At 39.9% G+C, this 26,256-nt stretch overlaps 1 protein-coding gene across 3 annotated transcripts in view; it reads right to left on the bottom strand.

The window, feature by feature from the left end:
• Positions 1-1,827: 1,827 nt before the first annotated feature.
• The window catches only part of dym (dymeclin), a 55,869-nt gene continuing 31,440 nt past the window's right edge, over positions 1,828-26,256 (bottom strand). For all 3 annotated transcript variants that reach the window (XM_044096476.1, XM_044096477.1, XM_044096478.1), the window contains exons 15-17: positions 22,211-22,393; positions 19,027-19,140; positions 1,828-3,139 (exon numbers count right to left, since the gene is read on the bottom strand). In XM_044096476.1, the coding sequence (XP_043952411.1) occupies positions 2,990-3,139; positions 19,027-19,140; positions 22,211-22,393 (447 nt within the window). In that variant the 3' untranslated portion in view covers positions 1,828-2,989. The remainder of the gene's footprint in view (positions 3,140-19,026; positions 19,141-22,210; positions 22,394-26,256) is intronic.

The raw sequence follows: 26,256 nt of genomic DNA, 5'->3' as shown, positions 1-26,256 counted from the left end.
AACCTGGTCACAAAACACAACACCTAGCAAATCCAACGCAGCTAACCTTAGTGTGACGTCATTTCCAGATCCAAGATATCCGAGGTACACGTAGCAGAGCATGGGTTAGTTATCACTGTTCAATGTCCATCTAGCACATTATCTACACAGCCAAATATCATGAAATGTGAAGAATTAACAACTAGGAGGAAGAATGCTTAAAACTCTTAAGTTGATCTAGTTTAATTAGCTGCAAATCCGACTGTTGACCTTGGAGGGCTAGTTATAGTTAAGAAAATCTTCTACTTTGTTCTCAAGTAAATACTATCAGTGCATGTTTTAGGTGTTTCAAAAAAAACTGTGGTTTCGGAGAATAAAAGGACTCAGCGTACACAAAAGGTCTTCCCTAAGGTTTAACCAGAGGTTTGTCATTCCATTTATTGTCACCCAAGTCAACTGGTATCTTGCAGACATCAAGATCATGTCAGTGTGTCCGTCTCGTCTTTATATCTTTCTTTTGTCCTTCTTTTACTTCAGCTGTCCAACCCTCTGAGTCTGTTTTCAATCCAGGTCAGATCTGCAGGCCTGTGGGTGGTTATGCACCCATTTCTTTTCACATTTAAAATCTTTTTGAACACATTTCATATTATGATCGAGGTTGACTCCTGATCTGACCTCATCCTAAAACTGCTGAACTTACAGACCTCCCACTGTTGCAGAGGCAATCAGTCAAGTTAATGAGCTCTGAGTCACAGGGGGTAAGCAGCACTTTAGCAAGCCAGTCTCCAAAGTGTCCCACTTTTGATAACTCTCTGTAGAAAACTGATCTGGGTATGACCTCTGGCTCTGGAGTCACACTGCTCCAGTAGGGGAACAGTTCAGGAGAGGGCACAGACATGTAGAAAACATACAACCCTGCCCAGAATCCCATGCTTCATCCATCTTCCCATTGAAACAGAAGCAGGACGTCGACCCTTGCTGCATGCAGGAACAAGGAGAGCCATGTCACTTTGTGGAAACCTCCGTTCAACCATCTGCCGCTGCATTAATATAGCAGGTGAGACTGGAAGCGCATAAAGAAGGTACGTTCAGTCTCCTTGAGCGTTCAATGTCACTGTAACCTAATGTCAGGCCTCTGCTGAAAATACAGTATAGCATTCTTTACATCAAATAACATCCATTTTATTGTCCTTGAGAGCTGGAAAATTTCATGCAGAAAAACCATTACAGTAGAGCCAAAAGGCATGCACTTCCCAAGAGAATTGCATGCTTCTCTTTGATATTACAGTGGGTGCCATTGTCAAAAACATTTTTTCCTCCAGACTCTGATTTTTCAGAGTCTGCAGAGGAAGTGTTCATACTTCTGCAGCATTGATGTGTGAGGCGCATTCAAAATGTTATTGAATGTTTGAGTTGTCTCTTGTCTCGTTTAATGCACAGGAAAGAAAAATCCTGTTCTTTTGGTCAGAGAGAACAAATAAAAGTAAAATTAGGTGTGCATATGAATTGGAAAGAGAGAGACTGTTTACAGGAGATCTTCCAGCTCAGAATCATCACCATGTGCAAAAGCTCTTTAAAGAAACATGGATGAGTTACATTTAATTTCTCTTTGGGACTACAGTAAAGCATTTTTGACTTTTAATTAAAATACCAAATGCAGTTTTAGTGATCTAATTTCAGGTGAAAGAGCTATCCACACCAAACCTGAAGCTACGGGGAGCATAAATGTCCACTAAGCCTAAAGACAACAAATAATTCAACAGAAAGTTGCAGAAACCTCTTAGAAACAGCATGTGTTGTTATGTAAATGGTGCAGAATTAATGTTATAATAATGAGGGACAAACACATTGATTTAACCATTTTATTGAAACTCCTATTTTTCAAAGAAAACTGACAAAATGATAGCTGAATTTGCAGTAATAAAAAGCTAATTTTCCAATCAACTTTCCGTGGCCGTAAGCCTTAAAAGCAGTGCTCATCTTGTTCCTGCCACGTTTATATTTAGTGGTCTTGAATATGCTTCTTCATATATATGTGTGTGTGTGTGTGTGTGTGTGTGTGTGTACAAAAAAACAACAACATACATGGAAATAAATAACTTAAGTCTCAAGTTAAACATGCAGATAAAGTAACAAATTGAAGAGACGATTGTAGCTATGCACAACAGGACAAGAGATGTACTGTCTGTCCTAGTTTAAGTACTTGCCTGGGGAGACTATTCAGAAAGATGCAAATGACAAAGACTGAGTGAAGTCAGGCTGGAAGCAACGATGAAATCACATGAATCACAGTGATGCAGGAGGCTAATATTGTCTAGGGACTCAGATTAAGCTCTAATTAAACTGTACATGAACGATGGATATTACACAGCCAGGGACACTGCATGTTTAATCTAAAAGTTGATAATAAGTTATGTTTCGCTGACTGTTTTGAACCCAACGGCAACTTCACAAACAAAACTAGTTATAAATCGCAGGTGTTCTCATGAGGGATCCAAATAAAACCTAAATAAACGACATTAATATTTAAAACTCAGTATATTACAACATAGTTAAGGACCTAAAGTTGTACGGTGGAAATGTGTAACATGTAGGTATTGTCTATTTTTTTCCTTGATGACCTGTTCTTTGAAGAATGGCAAAAAAGGGAATCCTCCATTGCCAGAAATCTGAGCTTCTTGGCCAAACAAAAACAGATATGTGCTGCTAAACAAGCATTCACTACAGAAATATATTGGGAAACAATTGGAAGCTACTGTGTGCACCGCTAACCAGCACTGATGAGGCTTCACAGTGTTGAAGCAGAGCAGTTATTACAATACAAGGTTGTGCTGCATAAAAAGGAACTCCATCATGTACAAGGTCGAGGCACTTTGAAAGTAGCGTGCACATACTACAAATGGTAACACACCCACACACCAAAAAACACACCCACACACACACTCATTAGTCCTTTTATTCTGTTTTGAACTGTGATGAAGACTGAATGTTTTTGGGGTTATTTTCTTGTTCAACCGGAGTCCATGCTGAACAACTCAATGCCATGTGGGTTCCAGTAGAGGCCAACACCGGAGCTGAAGACCAGCGACCAAACGTATGGGATGAAGAAGTCTTCTGGCTGGTCTTCCTCCACGTACTTAAACTTTAGCTCTGGAAACTTCTGTTCACACAAAAAAAGAAAAAAAAAAAAAGAAAAGGAAAAATAAGGAAATGCATGAGACTTGAAGCTGGAAAGTACCATATATATATCTCCTCTGATTTGAGAAAATGTTAGGATTCACTAGAATAAGGTGGAGAGAGCTGTGGTAAGAGGTTTTAAGGTGAACAAAACTTTTTCAAGGCAAAAAAAATTATATTTTTTGCCCACTGCAAGTGAAGCATGATTCATGCTGTTTGTTACTGCGCAATAGCCAGCCCTGCCCTCTCCTCACAACTCCTCGGGCTGACTACTGAACCAGTTCTCTGTCTAACAGGTCCGGAAAATCTCTAAGACCCGGGTCTTACCCTGAACGTGATCTATAAGAGATAATCTGTTTAAACTGGTGGCGAAAGAGACACGTCTAGCACTGACTGCCTCCGATCCAGAAGTTATGACCCTTTTCAGTTAAGGAACAACCAACTGAGTAGCCTTCGCAGCTGTATAATTCCAATAACCACTTCTGTTAACGGCAGTTCTCTTTCTATTGTAACGGGCACTTGTTACCGGCTAGATTTTATTTAGTGACTAAGACTAAGATAATCACAGGGTCATTATTTTTCTCTCACCAAAGGAAAGTCTGAAGCCACCACATTACTAGAATCATGAATACTGATTTTACTATAAATAGAAGCACTTTAATTCAAATGACTCAATTAATTTCAATGTCCACAACCTAATCAGAATTTTTAAAATATATGAATTTATTAAGCAAGCTTTAGCAGGGAAAATGACAGGCATACAGAATTTACTTGTGATTACCATACAAAGAAAATCAATATAGTTTAGATCAATTCAACCTTTACCTAACAACCTCCCTACACTGTCATCTATCTATCAAATAAGGCTTTGGGGTGTGGCACAACTCATACCCATCGATGGTATCGGATCTTGGCAACCGGAGTCCTTGTAGTCCTTGGTCAGAGTCTTTGACTTTAAATCATAAATCCTCTTTGGAACCGAAACAAAAATGAACTGTCTGCTTCATCCAGCCGAACAGCCCTTAGTCGATCCTGTGACTTTTGTTCAGTTCCCCAAGTCCGTTGAGATGTAATTCTTTGAAATCGCTGGGTAGAGTGCAGAGTTTGGAAATCTAATTTAGGAACCAAGACAATGGGTCGGTGGATCTCGCCCTTTGGTCCGGCGTGAGGAGCTCCGTTGTCCTCCTTGTGAGGCGCTTTTCTTGGTTCCAGGGCGTAGTCCTCTGCTGGTCTTCTTACCACACTTGTGTAGAGTCTCAGCGCCGGCGACGAAGAACACCGTATCACCTCGGTCTCACATTTTTATACGTTTCTGCACTTGTGGGCATGTACCCCAGATAGAGAGAGAGAGAGCAGGGGTGCTGCTTGCGTTTGCCCGCCTCTACACTCAGGCCCCAACCGTTGTGGGAGATTGCACACCACTCTGGTGACATTCGTGACTTGGGTCATATTGACCCTGTTGCGAGATAACGTGCTTTTGACACCTGCGACTATTGGAAACTTTCTCAAGTGGCAGGCATACTTGTGACCTGGCAGTTGCACAACTAAACCCACTCTCATGTTCTGACATTTGCAGTTTGCACCCACCTCAGCCTTCCTTCTCTTTCTTTGATTCTATACTCTTATCCATATAATTAACTTTAATCAATAAAGTTTGTTTTATATAAAACATCAATTCATTACATTAGATTATTTGATTTTGGTTCATCGTTACAGAAAACATACTAAAATACAGAGATTACACATTAAGCAATCACTATTAATCAACACACAAAGCTGTAGCAGTCTCCTAGGCATTTTTATAGAAAAAGAACATCTGTAAGCACATCCTCATGACTGCGCAACCAGGCCCCAACTCTTAGCTCAGGCCTTCGCCCTGGTTACTGTTGAAGGTTGCGAAATAATGCACCTGTGACACTTGTGACCTGGGTCACTTTGACCCAGGCACGTAGGACACGACTCCTTTTCCGAGAAAAGGAGCAACTGCATCCTCCAAACTCACATCTTCGCACCGAGAGTTGCTAAAGTCGGACCCACACCCCACTTTTGCTCAACAACCTGTTTCCAAATAAGGTGTTGACCATCTCTGCTCTCCTGTTAGTTCCTCTTTCTCCCTTAACCTTTCACCTACAATCTACCTCCAACACATCAGTGATCTTTAATTGCAGTTACACCTTTGACACCATTTCAAGTTCAGAGTAAAAATCACATTTATAACATTTCAAGTTCAGAGTAAAAATCACATTTATAACTTCTTTTACTTCTCTGATTTATCATTCTTTTATAATGTTATGATAACCATAATTTATCAGTTACTCTTAGTATAATCTTAATGTGAGTTATTACAAATGTTTTCTGTAAAGAAACCAAGAATAATCCATGATTCTTATTATTTGATATCAAAGTTACAGTTACTTGTTTTACTTGTAAGAGTTCCCACTAATGTAAGTGTAAGTGTAAGTATTATTACAAGTAAACCAATATTAATATAAGTATTTTACTTTGAATCTTATCCAATTACTCACAATATTTAGATTTCTTTCTTTAAAACTTTCATGCTAAGTAATAGTCTGAACTATTTTTATAAATCTGCAGGCTGGAAACTTACTTCCTCTTTTTCCAGGAAACTGCTTTTCCTGTTTCATGACTCTCTCTGTCTTGACTATGATTTCTTATGATTAAATAGAAAAAAGTAGAATTAAAGCAAAGTTTGCAGGAGACAGAAACAACACACACAACCAAATTGATTTTATTGACATTTAAGTCTAATGTTGGGTCTAGATTTTACTTGAGTAATTAATTTTAAAGATAACTTTATTTATTTTTGTTAAACTAAAATCTCCAGCATGGGGAAGTGGGATGATCTCGGATTTTCTTGACACCCCCTCCACGAGGTCAGACCTTTCCCATGCTGGGAATCCATCACCCTCCTGCAGTTCTGCGTCGTCATCGTCTGGAAAGAGAAGAGGTTCTTCTGGGATGTGAAGTTGCAGATTCTTCATCCTCAGTTGTCACAAAGGGCTCAGTGTAGTCATCAAAACTCCACCTCTCTTGACACCCCCTCCTTGGAGTTTTAATTTCCCCCATTAGGTGATGAATGTCGAAGAGAACTTGGATCGCTCTGATTCTTTCACAGGAACCTTCGCTGGATGAACTGTCGTTTCTTCAGGATGTGGGAAGGAAGAAGGCCTCAAAAAAAAAATCTCGAACATTCAGCAGAGCAAAGCAAAAAAAATAAGCAGCATGACGCTTTCCTCGTAATCGTGATCCTTTTCCGTAGCTGTGGTCTTTAAGGGGTACTGGAGTTGTCGGAGGCATCAGGAATTGTCCAATTTAAAAAAAAACAAAACTGCAAAACTTACAGTGCTGAATATCCAGGACAGGTGCTCTAGATATCAGGACGAAACAGTTGCCAGATCCTTCCAGGTGTTGGGTCTGACTTCAATGCTTTGTTACAGGGTTGATCTTAGTGATTTTCTATGACGCCACTTCTTCCTCACGACTTCAGCCCCTTTTCCAGTTTAATCCATCAGTTTGTGACAGGAGTTCTTCTTTAGCATAGTCCAATTTCTTCACGGCCCTCCCAGTCCAAAGCCTTGAAGTTGTTCTTCTAATTACAACCACCCCCCCCACGGTGGCCAGTCCGAGATAGGGTGGAGTATTACATGATTCACTGGCCATTTCACCGGCTTCTGTTTCTCTTTAGTTAGGAACTGGAGTGAGCTGTTCGACTCCTTGGATCCCTTTCTTCATCTGTAGTACTGTGTTGCAGTTCAGTACTTACTTTACAAAATCTTGGGCGTTGAACCTCAGCTTCATCACCGTGGCTGTAGGCCGATCTTGACTCTCTGCCCTGTTTCCAATGACACTTTGAGCTGCAACTTCCCTTTTTCCTTCTCTGGGCAAAAAGGAGAAGTGTCTTCGCCTCCCTGCTTTCTGTGACGTGAGCGGAGTTCCTCTGCAGGGAAGACCTGCTCTTCTAGCAGCTGTCACTGTTACTGAGTCCATCAGAACCAAGAGGTATTTCTCACCTCTTTTTCCTGTTTTCCCCATGGGGCCCGCAACATCCATGCAGACTGAGCCCCAGGGGACTGTGCTCTTGATGGTCAATCCCTCCAACCGCTGCCCTCGGCGACCTGCGTTGTATTGACCACACACTTCGCAGTCCCTCAGCACGCGTTGGACCTTTTTCACTGGGATCCAAAGCTCTTGCTCCTCCAGCTCCCTACGGGTAGATCGCCGCCTGCATGTCCTAGGGCCTCATGCACACTGCGCACAACCTCGTCCACGTACTCTTCTGGGACCTCCCAACCTTTGGGAGTACTGTCCCACTTCTCGGTATCGACAAAGACAATCTTCCGCTGGTGGACATAACAGTCCACTCTTCTGGGACCTCCCGACCTTTGGGAGTTCTGTCCCACTTCTTCATTCCCACGCCAATGAGCTCCCTCATGCGTGTGCGCTCTTTGATGCTCCTCATCCGTGTTGTCCCCCGCGTCGTCTGAGCTGCTCTCATCCTGATGCCGTGTCGGCGCTGATGGTTTCCTCTCCGTGCTGTGAAGCGTCGGGCGAAACTCGGACAGCTGGGCTCTCCGCGACAACCAGTCGATCGCAGCCGTCTCCATCCCCTCCTCCTCAACCTTCCGCTGGGGTGCTCCTTCCGCTTCCTCCAGACGTGTCGGTCGAGGACTTTCCTGGGCTGGTGACGGAGCCGGTCGAGATGGTCCTTCGTCCTCATCCGAAGCCAAGTCGATGAGGTCCGCCGATCCCAGCTCTCCGCCGGGGGTCCCTGTCCTGCTCGGGAAACGGGATGGAGCCTCAGCGACGTCAGAATCCTCTCTCGCAGCTGGGGCTGATGCTGGTTCCCGCTCCTTCTTCTCCTTCTTGTAGAAGTAGTGATGATTGAAGAACATGCGCTGATTTGGCTCTGTCCTGGTGCCGAATCCATCACTGAGCAGCAGCAACTTCATTGGAGTTCTCTGTAGTTGGGACCTGGAGAGCTCAGACTGCTCCCCCTCCTCACTTTGTTCCTCTTCTTCGTGGCCGTATCAATCTTCTTTATTATCCATTCTTGTTCTTTGTCTTGAGTTGTCTATCCCCCAAAGCCTCTCTTAGCGTTATGAGCAGGGATGGGTCTAGACCGGTTGGCTACTGGCTTCACTGTCTGGATCTGGTCAGGTATCCTCAGTAGAAGCTTTCCTCACCTGTATGCTATACAGTTACTGCAAGGGTTGTGACTGACGGCCCTGCCAGTCACCACTAGCTCCTCTCCCTAAGAGCTAGCCACTAAGTGAGCTATTCAGAATCACACATCTGTTTTTACTGACTTAGTACCTGGGGCCCTCCTACTCCGTTGGACTTGGGCCCACCCAGGGACGCCATGTTTGTTACTACGCAATAGCCAGCCCGCCCTCTCCTCACAACTCCTCGGGCTGACTACTGAACCAGTTCTCTGTCTAACAGGTCCGAAAATCTCTAAGACCTGGGTCTTACCCTGAACAAGATCTATAAGAGATAATCTATTTAAACTGGTGGCGAAAGAGACACGTCTAGCACTGACTGCCTCCGATCCAGAAGTTATGACCCTTTTCAGTTAAGGAACAACCAACTGAGTAGCCTTCATAGCTGTATAATTCAATAACCACTTCTGTTAACGGCAGTTCTCTTTCTATTGTAACGGGCACTTGTTACCGGCTAGATTTTATTTAGTGACTAAGACTAAGATAATCACAGGGTCATTATTTTTCTCTCACCAAAGGAAAGTCTGAAGCCACCACATTACTAGAATCATGAATACTGATTTTACTATAAATAGAAGCACTTTAATTCAAATGACTCAATTAATTTCAATGTCCACAACCTAATCAGAATTTTTAAAATATATGAATTTATTAAGCAAGCTTTAGCAGGGAAAATGACAGGCATACAGAATTTACTTGTGATTACCATACAAAGAAAATCAATATAGTTTAGATCAATTCAACCTTTACCTAACAACCTCCCTACACTGTCATCTATCTATCGAATAGGCTTTGGGGTGTGGCACAACTCATACTCATCGATGGTATCGGATCTTGGCAACCGGAGTCCTTGTAGTCCTTGGTCAGAGTCTTTGACTTTAAATCATAAATCCTCTTTGGAACCGAAACAAAAATGAACTGTCTGCTTCATCCAGCCGAACAGCCCTTAGTCGATCCTGTGACTTTTGTTCAGTTCCCCAAGTCCGTTGAGATGTAATTCTTTGAAATCGCTGGGTAGAGTGCAGAGTTTGGAAATCTAATTTAGGAACCAAGACAATGGGTCGGTGGATCTCGCCCTTTGGTCCGGCGTGAGGAGCTCCGTTGTCCTCCTTGTGAGGCGCTTTTCTTGGTTCAGGCGTAGTCCTCTGCTGGTCTTCTTACCACACTTGTGTAGAGTCTCAGCGCGCATTTAAGAACACCGTATCACCTCGGTCTCACATTTTTATACGTTTCTGCACTTGTGGGCATGTACCCCAGATAGAGAGAGAGAGAGAGCAGGGGTGCTGCTTGCGTTTGCCCGCCTCTACACTCAGGCCCCAACCGTTGTGGGAGATTGCACACCACTCTGGTGACATTCGTGACTTGGGTCATATTGACCCTGTTGCGAGATAACGTGCTTTTGACACCTGCGACTATTGGAAACTTTCTCAAGTGGCAGGCATACTTGTGACCTGGCAGTTGCACAACTAAACCCACTCTCATGTTCTGACATTTGCAGTTTGCACCCACCTCAGCCTTCCTTCTCTTTCTTTGATTCTATACTCTTATCCATATAATTAACTTTAATCAATAAAGTTTGTTTTATATAAAACATCAATTCATTACATTAGATTATTTGATTTTGGTTCATCGTTACAGAAAACATACTAAAATACAGAGATTACACATTAAGCAATCACTATTAATCAACACACAAAGCTGTAGCAGTCTCCTAGGCATTTTTATAGAAAAAGAACATCTGTAAGCACATCCTCATGACTGCGCAACCAGGCCCCAACTCTTAGCTCAGGCCTTCGCCCTGGTTACTGTTGAAGGTTGCGAAATAATGCACCTGTGACACTTGTGACCTGGGTCACTTTGACCCAGGCACGTAGGACACGACTCCTTTTCCGAGAAAAGGAGCAACTGCATCCTCCAAACTCACATCTTCGCACCGAGAGTTGCTAAAGTCGGACCCACACCCCACTTTTGCTCAACAACCTGTTTCCAAATAAGGTGTTGACCATCTCTGCTCTCCTGTTAGTTCCTCTTTCTCCCTTAACCTTTCACCTACAATCTACCTCCTAACATGTCAGTGATCTTTAATTGCAGTTACACCTTTGACACCATTTCAAGTTCAGAGTAAAAATCACATTTATAACATTTCAAGTTCAGAGTAAAAATCACATTTATAACTTCTTTTACTTCTCTGATTTATCATTCTTTTATAATGTTATGATAACCATAATTTATCAGTTACTCTTAGTATAATCTTAATGTGAGTTATTACAAATGTTTTCTGTAAAGAAACCAAGAATAATCCATGATTCTTATTATTTGATATCAAAGTTACAGTTACTTGTTTTACTTGTAAGAGTTCCCACTAATGTAAGTGTAAGTGTAAGTATTATTACAAGTAAACCAATATTAATATAAGTATTTTACTTTGAATCTTATCCAATTACTCACAATATTTAGATTTCTTTCTTTAAAACTTTCATGATAAGTAATAGTCTGAACTATTTTTATAAATCTGCAGGCTGTAAACTTACTTCCTCTTTTTCCAGGAAACTGCTTTTCCTGTTTCATGACTCTCTCTGTCTTGACTATGATTTCTTATGATTAGATAGAAAAAAGTAGAATTAAAGCAAAGTTTGCAGGAGACAGAAACAACACACACAACCAAATTGATTTTATTGACATTTAAGTCTAATGTTGGGTCTAGATTTTACTTGAGTAATTAATTTTAAAGATAACTTTATTTATTTTTACTGTTAAACTAAAATCTCCAGCATGGGGAAGTGGGATGATCTCGGATTTTCTTGACAATGCCAGGATACTTTTTGATTGACACAAAACTCTCCCCACTGAATCATGCGCACGACAGATTCAATTGTTTGCAAATGTGTGAAAAATGTCAGAGGTACAATAAATCTGTAGCTTCTGTAATTAGTTTCATAACGTGTTGTGTTTTTCTATTTTTTACCCCATCATTGTGCCAGCACATGCGATAATTATTTCTCTTTCAAGAAGTTGAAAAATAAAGAAAATCAAATCTTTAAACAAATGGTTGAATTAAATCGACAATAGAGTTGTTTGCTGGTGTCTATTAATTTGTTTTATACAAGAACAAAAGGCCGCAAGTCCTGCTGATGAACTCTTCGTGATTGGTCAAATCTTTTAGTCGGAGGAAATCTAAAGTTCAGCGAAGAACATGATGGGCTATCAACACATTTTTAACTGTATGAATAAATAAACACTGAAATATTAGATGGATAGACTGGATTAGATTATGAAAAATACAGCAAAATGGCATGCTAAGCAGTGTGAGGCTGTATCACCCAAGATTGCAGATGCACAGAAACCTATATTTTCAGACAATCTCCACAGACTGCCAGTATCACTGGAATAAGATGGCCAAGCAGACAGAAGGGATACATTTCTGATGCGAACACCAGGGTCACTTTAGGGTCATGCTTTTCGATGTTGAAATTAGCTTTTGCAAGTCTGCTGAAATTGACCAAAAACAATCTGCAGTTATATTAATGTTGCTCCTGCTAGTCCAAGGGAGCAACTTGCCTACATCTTTCATAGCATTTTGTTAAGCAATATAAATATTTAAAAGACAAAACTAAGACACTAATGATCACAGTAGGAGCTGAATACAATATTCTGTTTTGCAAAAAAAAAAAAAAAAAAGCTGAGATCTTCTCATATGAATGCTGTGTGATCTTTTTCCAACTCTACCATGAAAAAGAAGAAAAGCCCACCAAGTGGACCAAACCAAGCATCAGCCAGGCCACCTAACAGCAGGTAGGCAGCAGAAGCAGAAAGCATCAATAATACAAGGGCACTTCATTATATCTTCCCGTCTAAACATGCATGTTATGTGCACGCACACAGTCCAGTAATCAGGCTGCGCTGAAAGACAGACGCTGTGCCCTTTATGTGATGGTCCCAGTTTGCTCCATTGAGTCCTGACTGCCTCTATTCACAGCAACGCTATCGGTATCATAATGACACAGACGAAGGGGCTCCAGGGTCACAGGCCATATGCCAGGCTACTGAGACTAGACCACACACACCAGGACCATTGTGATGGCCAGACACAATGCAGAAGCTGTACTATCCTCCTGGTATGTGTGTGTGTGTGTAGGTGACTTGTCTCAGTCTACTAAGTCAGCAAATGCCCATACGACAACGATGGTGATGATTACTCAACTCCAGCTCCTTTTTTGCCTAAGGGATTAACAAAAAATGCTCCAAACTTTTTCATTTAATTGGAAAATTTGTTTCTCATTTTTATTTAATGATTTGTATACATTACCACATGGTGACAGAAGGTTGTCAAGGAGATTAATGTCGAGATCGGATTATCATGATATATGGATCCTACACAGTAAAGCTGATGTGCTAATTAAGATAATTAAAGCATTAATCAGCAAACATGGCTATGTCAACATACTGTCAAAATGTGTGATATTAATGCTGTTCCAGCAAGCAGCATTAACTGATTAAATTTGCCCAGGGGAATATACAGATATCTTTATACAATATACAATACTCTAATTAGCTTTATGAAGCATTTCTAATATTAGCTGAATCTACATGCTATTTTTCACCTGTTAAAATCAATGGTTATTGAAGTGCAAAGGGGAAATTTTAGCAGACCTTTTAGTCATTGCTGAAAGTGGAGTGGCATACATTTCAGTCGCTTTCAGTCAATGTCAAAACAAAATCACCAGACACCAGATAGTTCCTGATGTAAATTTGCACAGCTATTGCAGATGAGGGTCATGTTAGGAGGGTGTTCTTAGCATTGTCAATCTTTTTTCATGCACATGCTATTCACACCCCCTTTTGCTCTTTGCTACAGCTTTTTCTCGATGTCAGAGCCGGTCATGAATGCTCAGGGTAGTTGTATGATCAGTTCTGCTGATGAGTCCACAACAACAACTTCTGGTGAGGAATATATGTTGCATAAACCTTCATGAGCATCTGGTTCATCAGAGATGAGTTACCGTTTTCTACATAAGGTGGAAGCGAGGAGTCAAAAGTGAATCCACAATTCGACGGGATGCTAAAAACACAGCACCATACAGTGGCTTGGTATGATAACTACAATGGATTCAAGGGGTCTTAGTGGTCTTGTCCCAAACATCTGAAAATGCCAGCAGTTTCCAGACAGCGGATTTGTGTAAACGTAGCCTGACAGAATGCAAGTATTTTTTTTTCTCAATCAGTACCTTTCATTTGGCTTTTATCTCGAAAGCAATACATTAAATATTTCTTTCTCAAGAGTAGTGCTAAGATTCATGAGCATCAAGAGAAATATAATTCACTGTGACATATAAAAGCAAAGAAAATGATCAGAAGTTCCTAAAACTGATCTACTAATGCAAATGGCACTTTAAAATTTAAAATATCGGTCAGTTTTTTGGGATTACTGATCATGTACCCTAAGGAACATAATTTGTGGTCAAAGTCTACAATTTATTCTGTATATTAAATAAAACCTTGCCAGTACAAAACATACATTACTGATCATTTCTGGACATATGGATAATGTTTAAACCCTTCTGGTATGTTGAAGCTTCCCCAAGACAATCATTAACATCAAGGAGCTATGGGTGATAGTGGAATAGAGAATTTCTTTGTGCTTTTATTGTTTACCTTTCTAAAACCAGCCTTATATTTCACAACACACACAAGTCAGCAAGAGACACTAGCGCTGCAGGATATTATAAAACACCTGAAACAAGCAACAATTTCTTTACAGTTGATAAATCCATCAAGAATCCCTTGTTGAATAATGCATGTATTTCTGCCCCCTTATCAGCTGTTCTGTCCTCGAGAAAAAGCACAGATTGTATATCAAAAGCTACTAGATGCAGTTTGTTCGCAGTTTTTTGTACTCAGAAGTTATATAAAGAAACACATGGGAAGTTCTGCTGTTCTTTCTTGTTCTTAAAGTCTGTATGGTAAAAAGCTTCTCTAAAGCTGCACGCAGCAGCCAAATAGCTTCAATAAAGGCTGCAAATAAAGGAAACAAGTCTGGTGTCACGTTAATAAAATTCAGCTAACTGGACTGATCGAGGTTTTTTTTTCAAATTTATATTTGATGAAACCTGAGCAACTGACATGGATGTCTACAAATCTGGAAGTTGTTGTAAAATGACATGCCCTGAAAAACTCAAATGGAGGAAAAGATTATACTTAAACATATTTTCCTCAAATTATAATTTCCCCAAGTCATGGTTTTATTGAAGGAAAAAGAAAGCCAGACACAGGCAAGTACCTCTTCTAGACTCTAAATACATAAAATAGAGAAAATAATGCCTGAGTCACAGTGGCCACCGTTTTTTCTTCTACTTATATATTGGACGGGGATAGATGGGGATTTTGTGCAGTCGGAAATTTTAGATATGCAGCAAAAACATCCCTTAAAGCCTGAGAGGAGAACAAGTACAGCGACCCCAACATTATTATTAGTTGTCCCTTATTCTGACTTCCTCTGTAAATATCTAATGTGGTTCTTTGTTGCCTTTTCTCTTTATCCCCTCCTTATCAGGTTGCTGTCTGGACCCACTTGGCTAGAGAACAGATCAGTTAGTTATAGGTCCTGGCGGGTCAGGCCCTCGCCTCAGAACACAGACTGACTGGCTGGCCTCGTATCTTCACTCAGGACTCTGTGTTCCCTTTCCTCCTCTGCAGGCGGCTGTGCTGCCAGATCTTGACCAGACAGAGAAGAATCCAGCTGTGGAGCAAATATGAACCCCGAGCAAACAAATAAACCAAAAAGCAGGTAAAGACACAACCACTCAAAGGTTGTATGTCAAATTGACTTGCTTGTGTTGGTTTTCTTTGTTTCTTTTGGGTTGTTTTCTTTTCAAATCTCTCAGTCATTTATTATCAAAAGGACAAAAGTAACTCAATTACTGCTTGGTTTTGAAGGAAAATGTCAACCATCTGGAGGGTCCAGACGCTGAATCCTAGGGACGGGTTAGTAATGATGATTTGATGAAGAGTTTAATTTGAGAATCTCTTCCCATGTTTTATCGCCTACAGTGTTTTAAGCATTTGTTTGTCTAATTGTTCTGCTCCCTACACGTCGGTGTGTAAGATAGTGGTGATGAGCACCAGGCCTGTGAGGAACCAGGTACCTGAGGGACAGCTGGTATTCCTGCTGCCTCACCCCTCCATCCACCGCCCCCACTAGGAGTCAGACAGTCTGCAGGCTATCAGTGCTCAATAAAGCATATTTCAGCTAGACAGGTTAAACAACACATTCCTCAAGCCCTGCCTGCAAACACCACACACCCCAAGACAAAACACACACACACACACACACACACACACACACCCACACACACAGAGGGTCAGAGACATCTGAGTGACAAGACGATGAGGGTCCTCTTTGGGGTATTTACACCTTTTTTAACACATTGTCTCAGCTGGAGCTTCATTTACACATCAACATTTTTGTTCAAAAGAACTGGCCTTATGTACTGTAGTGTCAACAGTCATCCTTGTTGCTTAAAATAAAGTTCTGTTTGATTAGTAAAGTCTAAAAGAAATGGGTTTCTTGACAGCTGTCAGCGCTACTCGACAAATAGTTTCCAGAGATATAAATCTAACCTCTCACTTTTGAAATGTCTCTGTCTCCGCTACACATGGGCTACTTACTGGTTTTAAAGGTTTTTAAAAAATGACATGCAAAATTTTTCTGTCATAACACAGCAAGTTTTCCACCAGTGGATGTGCACTGCCTTTCAACTGGCTCAAAGAAAACTAACATGCTTTTCCACCAAAAAATTACTACCAAAGTTTGCTTATTCTATTGTTTTGCTTGAGTCAATTGAGTCAAAGATTTCTTAAAAGCTCCTCCCCATCTTGTTTTAAAGTGATAAAACCATGGTTTACATCTTTGTCAACATAATATCACAACTGGAAACCATGGTATTTTTACAAAGGGTTATCATGCAGTGAAAATATCATACTGGCCCAAACCTCGCCAACACTAAGTTTTAGCACCCTCTACAATTACTGACAACTGCAGCAAAGATGAGTAAAAAGACCTGAAATTGATTGTTGTTATGGAGACTTAGTGACCCCCCAAGATGTCATTGTCTGCTGCAGTTATCCAAAAGCGTCGATTTTATGCCACCTTAAGTATTTAGTGAATTTATCCAGCAAAAATGCAATGAACAAGAAATTTACCCCAGAAAATGACTCTACTTTTACATGAACGAGGAAAACCCAACGCAACCCAAGTCCAGCGGACATTGGAGATGATATGTGGAAACAACATTAATGTTTATAAAATATTTCGTGCAAAGAATATAGAAATGACGAGGTCATGGACTCGCTGGACTTGTAGCCATTATTATGTGCCCACTGTTGGACACCACAAGGCACGATCGAACCGTTATATCTAGGATTTCTGTTGGCTAATGTTTGGTCTATCAGGTTTTGAAAATGGGCCGACAGCTCTACGATGGTGTAGTGTGCGCTGGGCATTACACTAAGGAAATGAGGAAGGGCGGGTCAGTGGAGAGCAGCGGAGTGGAGCCTTTTTTCATTCAGTGTCATCAACGGAAAGAGAAAAAGGCCGGAAGAGATGACAAAGTCGATAATTAAAATGAACCGATAGTTTTAATTTATCGTACGATTAATTGATTTATCGTTTGACAGGCCTATATTTTAGTCACGTTAGTTTAAAAAAAGTTTAAAGCTTATACTTTACACCATTAACTTTAACTGTAAAATATTTAAAATCATCAACACAGCTGTTCACAGCTGTCTGTGGTAAAAGAGGGAGTCAAAATTTAAGTAAAGGTAATATTACAGGGTTTAAAATGGTTTATGTGCTGATGCACCGATAAATAACAATCACAATCCATGTTTATTATGAACAGAGTTTTAGAAATAAAGTGCTGCTGCCCCGAGTATTTGAATAATATTCCTTTGGAACAAGTCTCTGAGACTTGATTTATTAAATATCTGTGAATTTTAGGAATTTCCATTGACTCAAAAGGGATTATAATGCCAATTTACTGTGTAAACGGTATGAAATTATCACAAGTTTATGGGTAGAGGACAATATTTTAATCCTGATGCAATGGCAGGAGCTACTAGGGATGTTAGACCTAGTTTCCACAAACTGCAAAAAACATATAATATAATGTTAATAAAAAATTAACAAGTTTGTGCACAAACAGTGGAAATCTGACACTTATTCTCCCACTCTGGCTTTCATCTTGGACTAGAAACAAAAGCATATCAATCCCAGCACCTCCTCATCGGAAGTAATTACTACTGGATAGACTAACTGTACTTGTGATTGACAAACCAAGATGAATAACATGCTCAGGCTCAATGTGTTTTCTTAGGAGAATACCGACAGTGTTCACATTTCTTTCTTCCCAACCGCCTTGAAGGCTCAACTGATTGAGTCACCAATCCTCCTTTTGCGGAGTAATTATCGACTCATTGACAATTCCACACAACATTCATCTAACATATGGATTTTCTTTAGATTGGGGGCTCAACAGCAGGATGAGCTCATAGGGAGAAGGAAGGCAGAAGAGGAGAGACAGCTGTTTGTTTGACTGATGGTACCATCAGACAGCATGGACTTATCCCAGAGGAGACATTGCCCAGATATTTCTTTCGCTTCACTTCACCCAGTGGAACTGGAAAGCTTTCAGATGGTTGGAGAGTCAATGTGAAACTCAACGACACATTTGCAGTCACTCGCTTCACACTCGCAGTCATGCACCCAGTTGCCATGGCATAAGAAAAACTCAAAAAACGTACAAATGTAGAAGTATGAATCACATACATGTACATTTCAGCTGATGTTTTCTACATGTGCACCGCTCTGAAGGACAGAGCAGGGTTACACACGTATAATTCTATGGATTTATGGTTGATTGCTGCCTTAATGCTTCGAGGTGCTGACTGGGAGTGAGACGGGGAACCCACATAAACTCATGGTGATGCACCATCCCTCTCCAGTGTCGGCGAGTGAGACAAATGCCTTGCAGCCCGCCGCCAAGTATAGAACATGAAACACATGATGAAACAGGCAATTAAGAGCCTCTGTGCTGGTGGGGAGTGCTGTGTGGAGACCCCTGGTTACATATTCCCTTACTGATTAATGGAGGAGCTTTGGGAGGGGAGGGGTTAGCAAACCCACCAGGAGTGTAGGGTAACGAGGCGCGGTGGCAGATTTATGTCCCCTCCCGCCCCTCTCCCTACAATCTTATGTGTCCATGACAAAGTGCCCCTGAGCTCCCCCATCCCATATCCTTGAAATGTCATTACATGTTCACATGTAGCAGGCCAGCAGAGATGGAAGGGAGATATGCATTAATGTTGATGAGAACTGGGCTTTGGTCTTTTGTCTCAAGTCTCAGTAGCTGTTTTTATCTCTTCATTGAACCCTTCCTCATCCACGTCTAATACTTCTCCCCATTCCTCTGTGCAGACAGATTCGTGAGCTTGTCTTCAGTTACCCTGCAACCATGCAACAAGCAGAACCTGGCAGTCTACGGCCTGTTTACATTACGCATGTACTGTTTCATTTATCTGTAGACAGCCTTCATTAACAATGACCTCTGTTGTGGTGTCCTATGTGTTATCTTACCTTCAGTCTGTCTTTAGGCAAGGCCTGGGCTCCTTTCATGATGACCTCTTGAACCCTCTCCACTGACAGGTCACTTCCAGCCTGCTCCAGACGCTGACTGAAGAATCCTATCACCTAAAGTTCACGTAACAGGAGACAGACAATCAGGAACGTACTTATACTACAGTTGTTTGGAGGGGGATCCGCAAACCACATTGTGCTCATATCAAGGTTTTTACAAGTTATGGTTTTGAACATGTCTAAAATTTTCCATCATACCATTCCTACAGTTTAAAGGCATATCAATGAGAAGCCAGAGAGTATTTGCTAGTCAACTAGGTGAAAAAAGGCTAGTATTCCTTTGCCTCGCTTACATTTTTTAATTTTCTAGTTGCAAAAAATATGAGAAGTCTTGGTGGTGAAACCAAAGCAGCACTACCCAGCACTCATTAATGTAGCACTGTTTCAAAACCACAGTTGGCTAGCCACCTGAGCAGACAGTCTGAGTAATTCCTCCAACATAAATGTATTATCCTCCAAGTCTATTTTTATTTAATTCTAAGCATCAAATAACAGATCAGTCATTCTATTATATTTTAGTATGAAAATTTTGTAGGTTCTTTATTAAACAAAAAATCATTAGATTAAGTCAATTGTGTTCTGTTTTAGAAAATACTGTGAAAATGTGAAAACTTGGTATTTTTATTAAGTCGTTACACCTTGAGAATACTATGCAGGCTGATGTCCACTTATGAGTTTGCATATTAAGACCCAGAATTAAGCAAACAGGAATATTTTGCAATTCTTAAATCACATTTCAATGTTTTCAAAAAGCAAATGCAACTGTGAGCTGTCCAGATTCTGAGTATGATAAATTAAAAGCTTCCATAATTAAATATCTAAGCATCAAGGCAATAAATGTCTTCATGGAAGCACTGTTCACTAGTTATTACTCAGATTTTTCTTGTCAATACATTTCATGCCACAAAACACACAAACACAATTAAATTACATGTTGTTTATTGTGTTTCCCTGATTGAGAAGCCTTGAAACCTTATTTATCACCGCCTGGACACCAAGCTGTAAATTGTCTCTGCAGTGTGTCATGTTGTAGAGAGAAATCTGACCTCATTCAGGATACTTCACTTGATGAAGTGGCCAATCTTGCATGTGTAGTGCTAGTAATATAATGCATGTGTACTACTGCTGTCTTGTAGGTCTGTCCTACTGAAACAGTGACATACATGACCTTACAATGAACCACGACTGAATAACAATCCTGCTTCCTTAACAAAATAATGAAACTAATAACATAATCAATTTAGGAATAAAAAGATGACACAGTTAAGTCATACTTCATCTACGGGTTCATGAACAAAAATGTTTCCACTCTGTGCAGAACTACAGAATATGTATTTGGCACCAAATAATAAATAACAATAGCTGGGAAAAGTAAAAAATAAGAGGTTAAAAGGCAAAATTCAAAACTCCATGAATGCTGTTTTTGTTAAATGGGATCTGATTCAAATTCAACACATGATTTCAGCAATTTTTTTTTAAAATCACACTTAGAAAAAGCCCAGCAGCAGAACTTGAATTATTTGATGCCCTTTGGGTTTACACTCGAGCAGGAAATTGAGGAAAGCATATTTTGTGTTTCTACTGCTGCGCTGGATGCCCTCTGAGGAAATGTTTAAAAAAAAAAGCCTTCTTTTTATACCGCTTCTTTGTCACCAACAGCAGAAAAAAATGCCTTCACAAGCAAACATTTTCTCTGCTTATGCTCAACAGTTGCTTTATAAAATTCAACACTACTGCAGGATGAGTGCAGTGTGCATTTCAATCTAATACTAATCTTTTCATTAACTCTGAAGGCCTTTCATATGGGCTTAATTTAGAATAGCAAAGAAGCAGCCTCTCATCCTGGATCTCATGCTAGCACACATGAATTTGCAAGCACGAGGAAAGCTTCAGAGAATAGCCTGAGGGAAGTGGTCTGAACCAAGGGTTCCTAGCAGACGTACTTCCCTCATACTTATGGATAACAGCGAACCCCAGGGTGATGCATGCAGCAACCACATGCAGATAGAGCAAAAAGCTTTCCTTCCTTGCCTAGATGGCTGCCACAGATATAAAACACAGCACTGGATTATGTACTTCATCTTTATTCACCCACACTCAATAATTTTTAAGAGACAAAGCCTCTCAACTCACAAGGTTTGATTAATTCAGGGTGTTTCACATGCTGTAGGCTCCATGTTACTGGTACAGTTTGCAGGTTAGAACACAGAAGACAAACCTACAGCCTTCATTCACAGCTCCTTAAACCTATATATATGTGCTCTGCGTTATATTCGTCATCAACTTTGTTCAATGATGTTATCCAACTAGATGACATCTGAAGGCTATTGGTTGTATTGAATTTTATTCAGGGTATCCAAGTAAAGGAGGCTGAGCGTGGACACCAGACATGAAAACATATATTTACATTTCCTTCACTTTATAATGTTGTACTCCGTGTTAGGATACACTAAATAAAATCCCCCAGAATACATGGAAATTTATCCCTGTAATGATGGGCTGAAACGATTAATCATAATAAATCAATTATTAGCTAATCTAGTAATCGATTCATTGTTAATTGGAGTAAACAGACTCAAAAAAGGTAATTTGCTGGAAGAACACCATACTGAGTAGTAATAAAGCCGAAACTATACAAAAATATATTCATTTTGCATCAAAGAGGAAAAAAAAACATAATCCTTCTTTGAGAATGTTCAATCCAAAACTCCTCAAGTGGCATAGTTTTTGCTTCCCCTGGGTCAAATTCAGTCAAGAAAATCTCCTACTAAGCAACTTTTGCCATGCAATCATTAATTGGTTAATGTCAAATGTTATGTCAAGCAGAAAGGGCTGAGATTTTCACATGTTGATGTTAGAAGTATTTTTTTAGCTGCAGATGCATCCTTCGCTACAAATAACCAAGTGCATCCTAAAGAAATGCTACTGCGTTTTAGGTAGTAAAATGTTTTTATTTAAACACAAATTTTATTGTTTATTTCTACCTTTCATGTATTTCTAATAGTGTAGTGTTTACTCAATCATCAGAATAACTGATAGAATAATCAATTATTAAAATAAATGTTAGTTAGATGAGCCAAAAATCTTACAACAAATCAGACACTGTTCATTTTCAGTAACTGACCGTGTCAAGGTTCTGCATGATGTCCTGGAAGGATGGGTGAGACCTGAACTGCTCAAAGAGCTCCCTCTTGTAAAGCAGCGCGTATACCAGGTTGGGATTATGGTGCAGGGAGTTGCACAGGCAGGAGTTGATGATTTCCAGCATCATGCGGATCACCTCCTCAATCACATTCAGGTCCTGCGCCTTGGGGGGGAAACAGGGAGGATGTAAAGGTTAATTGGCTTCACATTACAGTGGTTTTTCTTATTATTGCGTCTTTAAATGGTTGCCTCTTGGTGAAGGGTGGGTGAGAAAAGGTGGAGGAAAATGGCAGAAGGAGGGAACAAGGGATGAAGGTAAAGATGGAGGAATGTCAGCTTAGAAGTAAGATGAGTCTTAGGCAGGGACAGAGAGGTGATCTTATAAGCCACAGGTCACGACATGGTAGGCTTTCCCATGGGGGACTGAGAAGTGTCACTAATGATGGATGACAGTGACGGAGGAGAGGCTGGTGAGAACAAGAGAAGAAAAAGCATGGAGCTAAGTGGATGACTCAGAGGGATTATTTACAAAGTTCCTCAAGCAAAGCAGGCTTGCAGCCAAAAATCAAGACAACTGAGGAGTTCAAGAAGAAGGATGAAGCTAGAAGAAGCAAAGCATCCGACAACTGAAGATAAAGACAGTCATGATTAAGCAGCATTTTGTTTTTCCAGAAACCAGAATTTGGATATTAACAGAAGGTCAGGAGGTCCAAATAGTTGTGTTAATCAAACCACTATTAGCAACAAAAGCGATGTACGACATTAAACAGTGGTCCTCGCTGCCTCTCCACTGCCTGTTTTAAATGTTTTCAGCTTGAACAGAACTTATTCAGAAAAAAAAAAATCATCAATAGGCTGTTTTAGGCCTATTGGTGGTAAAGTTGTTGAGAAGCTAAGACATAAAGGGCAGTGAACCTCTGCCATACAAGTCTGTCTTTCCACTGATTTAAAAGCTTGCAAACACTCAGAAGCATGAAATCAATTTGTTTTTGACACTTTTCTCAGTTTATCAATGTTCCAGACATACTCAAGGTTCCTCCAAATGTTAACATCAAACAGACTTTCCTGGCTGTTTTCGCAACATTATAGAATAATGATCCATTTCATCTATTAATGCAGTCTTCAGGGCGATGTTTTTTTTCCCTTAATATAAACCCCACTTCTTTTACTCATTTCCTTGTGGTTGAGTTGCTCTGGTTCTCCTTCTTTTGTTGTACATTTCCTATTTTCATGGTATGCCTCTGGTCTGACTCCTTCCTGTACCTACCTGTATTTGTTTTTTTATTTTATCATCTTGTTTTGTTTGAACTCGTCTCCCATTCTGACACGTCTGATTGGAAACAAACATGTTTTACCACACTTTGTGTTGATTAACATTCTTAGAACAGTATCGTAATCTTCCCCCCCTCGTTTCAACAGACAGTTTGTATGTTGGGTCATAATTTTTAGTTTACAACACAAGTGCAGCAACTTATGAGGGCCAGTGTTGTTAACTGTAGACACATTTACATATTGAGAAAAATGTTTGGGTTAGATCTGCAAAATACCAGGTGACTGCTATTTTTCTCATGAGGGGGTTATTCTTGATTCATTTTCTTTTATTTTACTAACCAACAAAACAAACAAGGCCAAATGTATGAGGATTTGTAAACTCTAGCCAAGGCAATATACACTGACCAGTTCTTTAGAAAGGAAGAAATACCTGTCAATGCAAAATACTCAAAAAGTACAAGAATTGTCTATTTTGCTTATTGTAACTCTAACAAAGCCGGCATTTGCTCAAATAATTTGAACACTTAAACCAAAATGTACATCTTAATAAAGACCATCAGTTTTTAGCCCAATAGCAATGTTTCAAAGTAAGAGAGCTGGCAGCTTTAAAAAAAGAAACTTCTGGGAAAATACTTCAATCATCAATAGAAATCTTACCAAGCTGTTTACCCACATGAAACAATCTGCTCTAAAAGAAGAACTTTTGGCTTGGGGAATACAGATTATATCTCATCCTTTAGTTACTGTATTCATAACAATGTGTCTACAAGCCAGACAGACGCCACCAAGACTAGATAAGGTCCCGTCTGCCATGATCATGGTGGCACAAACAAAACAAAAAAATGCCGACACCGTGGGAAAGTAAAAAACAGATGGCTATGAACTGTCAAAGTTCAGGGGAAGATGGAGGATTTCCACAAATACGACAACAGTTGTAAAAACGACCCAAAAGGTTTCAGCAAAAATAATTATGTCATCCAGAAGAAAAAAAAAAAATCTACATCCAACAAAACTGTTTTGCTTTATCTTCGTATGACAACTTGGAAAAAAATGCCTCAATGCTGAAACAAAACCTGAAACCCGAATGTCATCATTATAGATTTTATATTAAAAATCAAGTCTCTATTCTGAAATTTGCCAGATCTATTCTAACCGTCCTCAGAATAGATCTAAACGTTTTCAAAGGTTATTAATTGGATGGGATAAACAAAGAAAGTCTCACAGTTCCAACATGGGGCCCAAAGAGAAGAGACGGGAAAATATGGAATGTAAAATTGGGTTTTATCCCCTGGAACATGCATGAAAGTTACTACAAAATGATGAAACTAAAACACACAATAAGAACAACAGAAAGATTTGGTCTGGTCCATCCAAAATCTATTGATGTTTTAATAAAAAGCAAAACATTTAAAAGACTGAGGTGAGATGATTCAAATAAGAATTAGAGTGAATCAAGTTAAAGGCAAGTGCCTTCCACTAAGTTTTTCTTTTGTTTACGAGATTAAATAAACATCCTGTTGGTATTCTCCCTGACTAGTCATAATTTGATCAATTAATCAAAAGGTGATTGTTCTCTCCGAGAATATAATTTCTTTTGGTTGTTTTATGGAGATGATTTTACCCTTTTTAATTAATGTATTCTAAAATGTCGCTCTGTAGAGAGTGTTAGATGATAATTATGGAGCAATAGGTACACATTAAAATGGCTGATAGCTGCCAGCGAGCCCTGAGGAGTTTTGTTTCAGTTGAAAACTTCAGTGTACGTGTGCTGACGCTCTGTAATTCAAACGGGTTTTTACCTCTGTTTCACTGCGGCTGTTAAGCTACACAGTAAAGTTCAAACAGGCAATGTCTGTGGAAATAACTTCAAAAGATCTGACGCAGGTGAAATTCAACTAAGTTGATGTCTGAATAGCAACAAAGTTCAAGTGAATGAATGCATCTCTTATGGTTCTGAAACGTTAATGGGCCAGTTCATGTCATGTTTTTACCCTGCTCAGTTAGCAGCGCTATCTGCTCTTTGGCACACGTCCTGCTGAAGGTGAAAAAAAAAATTCTCCAAACCTAAACTTATGCTTGAAAAATATATAGTTTGCCCCCTGACAGTGATGACCATGTTTGGTAACAGTGAGCATGTTTGACAATGAGATGTAAATAAAATAAACAGTGTGGGAAATACTTAGAAATGTTTTGAACTATTCATATTCTATTCATCGTAAATATTTATTCATTGTTCACATTCTTGTTCATAGACCCAAGAACAATTTCAACATTCAGCAATAGTAGCCTAAAACTGAAATCGGCACATATTGTTTCTCGGGCCGTTTAGAGTTAAAAGGCTGGCAGCTCAGCAACTAAGACGAGGCTGAGAGGAGAAAACACAGACTAAAAGATCACAGGAGTCAAGAACATTGTAAGCAGCTTAGCCTAATGCAGTGTCTTTTTCATGAAATCGGTCTAATGGCTGACTAAACACAGAGCAACACAATATGTGACGGGTTTCTGTGATCATCCTGGATCTCTAGTGAAATGAACTACTGTAAAGGCTGTTACATGGTTAAGTACCAGGAGTGTGCTGCTAATGTAAACAAGATTAAGAGTCAAGTAGATCTGAAAGACAAAGAAATAGCATACAATAGACATACCGTATAATTCAGTATCTGATGTTGCATGCAAAAATATCATTGACCCTAAAAAACATATATATTGACTGACTAATAGTGAAATCTACTGTGAAATTCCTAGAGATGAAGA

This window comes from Gambusia affinis, linkage group LG17 (genome assembly GCF_019740435.1).
Source record: "Gambusia affinis linkage group LG17, SWU_Gaff_1.0, whole genome shotgun sequence".
Lineage (NCBI taxonomy): Eukaryota > Metazoa > Chordata > Actinopteri > Cyprinodontiformes > Poeciliidae > Gambusia > Gambusia affinis.
The sequence above is the reverse complement of the archived record's forward strand: the minus strand, read 5'-3'. Positions and strand labels throughout refer to the sequence as shown.